We start from the raw sequence: 1,744 nt of genomic DNA on the forward strand, positions 1-1,744 counted from the left end.
TATACAAACACACACGCACATATATATTCACACACGTTCGTTCGTTCGTCCTTCGAAGTTGAAGATGACCATGACATCAGTGAGTAAAAGCAGTGTTTTTGTGCTTCCGGGGATGACCTGTAAGGCCGATTCGGGCATGGAAGGCTCTCCCACAAGTTGGGCAGTGGTCAGCAGGTGTTATGGGGACAGAGCTTGTTGCTCTGGCTTTGCGGGTTGCACGCTTCTGTCCTGCTTTGAGGGTTCTTCTCTCTTCAGCTGTTTCAGCTCCTTTGTTGATGAGATGACGCCATTGAGGTCTGTCTGATGCAAGCGATTCCCAGGACTCGGTACTGACACAAGTCTTTGAGAGAGACTTTGAGGTTGTCCTTAAAGCGGTTTCTTGGTGCACCGACTGAAGGCTTGCCTTGTCACAGCTCGCCATGTAGGAGTTGTTTTGGGATTCTTTCATCTGGCATGCGGGAGACATGACCTGCCCATCTCAGTTGGGTCTTTTGAATGGTAGTAGTTATGCTGAGAAGATTAGCACTTTTCAGTAGCGCTGTACCAGGGACTTTGTCTTGTCATCTGATATGGAAGAGGTTTCGGAGATAGCTCAGCTGGAAGTGGTTCAACGTTTTTTCGTGCCTTCTGTAGTTAGTCCAGGTTTCTGAGCCATAGAGCAATGTAGTGATGACAACTGCTCTGTAAATCTTCAGCTTGGTGTCAATGCTGATTCCTCTCCTTTCCCAGACTTTGCTTCTGAGTCTCCTGAATGCGCTGCTTGCCTTGGCGATTCTGTTGTTGATTTCGAGATTGATTGTGGCTGTCCGATATAGAGTGCTGCCCAGATAGGTGAAGGTCTCAACCGCTTGAAGGTTCTGTCCCTTGACTGAGATATTTGGCTGATGATACAGATTTCTGGGGGCTGGTTGGAACATAACTTCGGTCTTCTTGGTGCTAATTGTGAGGCCGAAGTTGTCACAGGCTGCGGAGAATTTGTTCATCTGGTCTTGCATTTCTCGCTCGTTGCTGGCATTGAGGGCACAGTCATCAGCAAAAAGAAAGTCACTCAGCACTGCTTCCTTCACCTTTGTCACAGTCTGCAATCTCCTTGGGTTAAACAGCTTTCCATCTGTTCTGAATTTAATGTTGATGCCTGGTGACTAGTCGCTGAAAGTGTCAAATAGCATTGCAGAAAATATCAAGCTGAACAGTATAGGGGCAAGGACACAGCCATGTTTAACTCCATTTGTTACCGGAAAAACCTTCGATAGTTCACCATCGTCAAGGACGCACCCCATCATGCCTTCATGGAATTGACGAACTACTGTGATGAAAGTACTTGGGCAACCGAATTTCTTCATTATTTTCCACAGACCATCCCGACTGACTGCGCGGAAACCACATTGATTCTCCGGCATGAGTCCCTGTTCCAGGTGACCAAGTAAGCGGTTGAGGAGGATGCGAGCCAAGATCTTTCCTGCTATGGACAGGAGAGAGATACCTCGGTGGTTATCGCAGGATTGGCGATTTCCTTTTCGCTTATAGATGTGAACGATTGTGGCGTCTTTAAATTCTTGTGGTAGTTGTCCTTTCCTCCACATGATCTGATACAAGCAGGCCAGCTGCTCCCGCAAGGCTGTACCACCGGACTTGTAAACCTCAGCTGAGATGGCATCTTGACCTGGAGCTTTTCAACTGGTTGACTGCTGAGTGGCTTTGCTTACCTCTTCGATTGATGCCTGATGATTGATTGGTGTCGAGC

The 1,744-nt window shown here is 47.6% G+C and overlaps 1 protein-coding gene across 1 annotated transcript; it reads right to left on the reverse strand.

The window, feature by feature from the left end:
* Positions 1–560: 560 nt before the first annotated feature.
* LOC145261076 (uncharacterized) lies at positions 561–983 on the reverse strand. Its single transcript, XM_080119256.1, has one exon. The coding sequence runs from the start codon at positions 981–983 to the stop codon at positions 561–563; it is 423 nt and encodes a 140-aa protein (XP_079975382.1).
* Positions 984–1,744: the final 761 nt, after the last annotated feature.

The sequence above is a fragment of the Euprymna scolopes genome, chromosome 3 (assembly GCF_053919585.1).
Source record: "Euprymna scolopes isolate OS-2025 chromosome 3, ASM5391958v1, whole genome shotgun sequence".
NCBI classification, from domain to species: Eukaryota; Metazoa; Mollusca; class Cephalopoda; order Sepiida; family Sepiolidae; genus Euprymna; species Euprymna scolopes.

Excerpts from the sequence above, each read along its gene's own strand:
- LOC145261076 (XM_080119256.1), bottom strand. The coding sequence starts at position 983 with ATGAACAAATTCTCCGCAGCCTGTGACAACTTCGGCCTCACAATTAGC.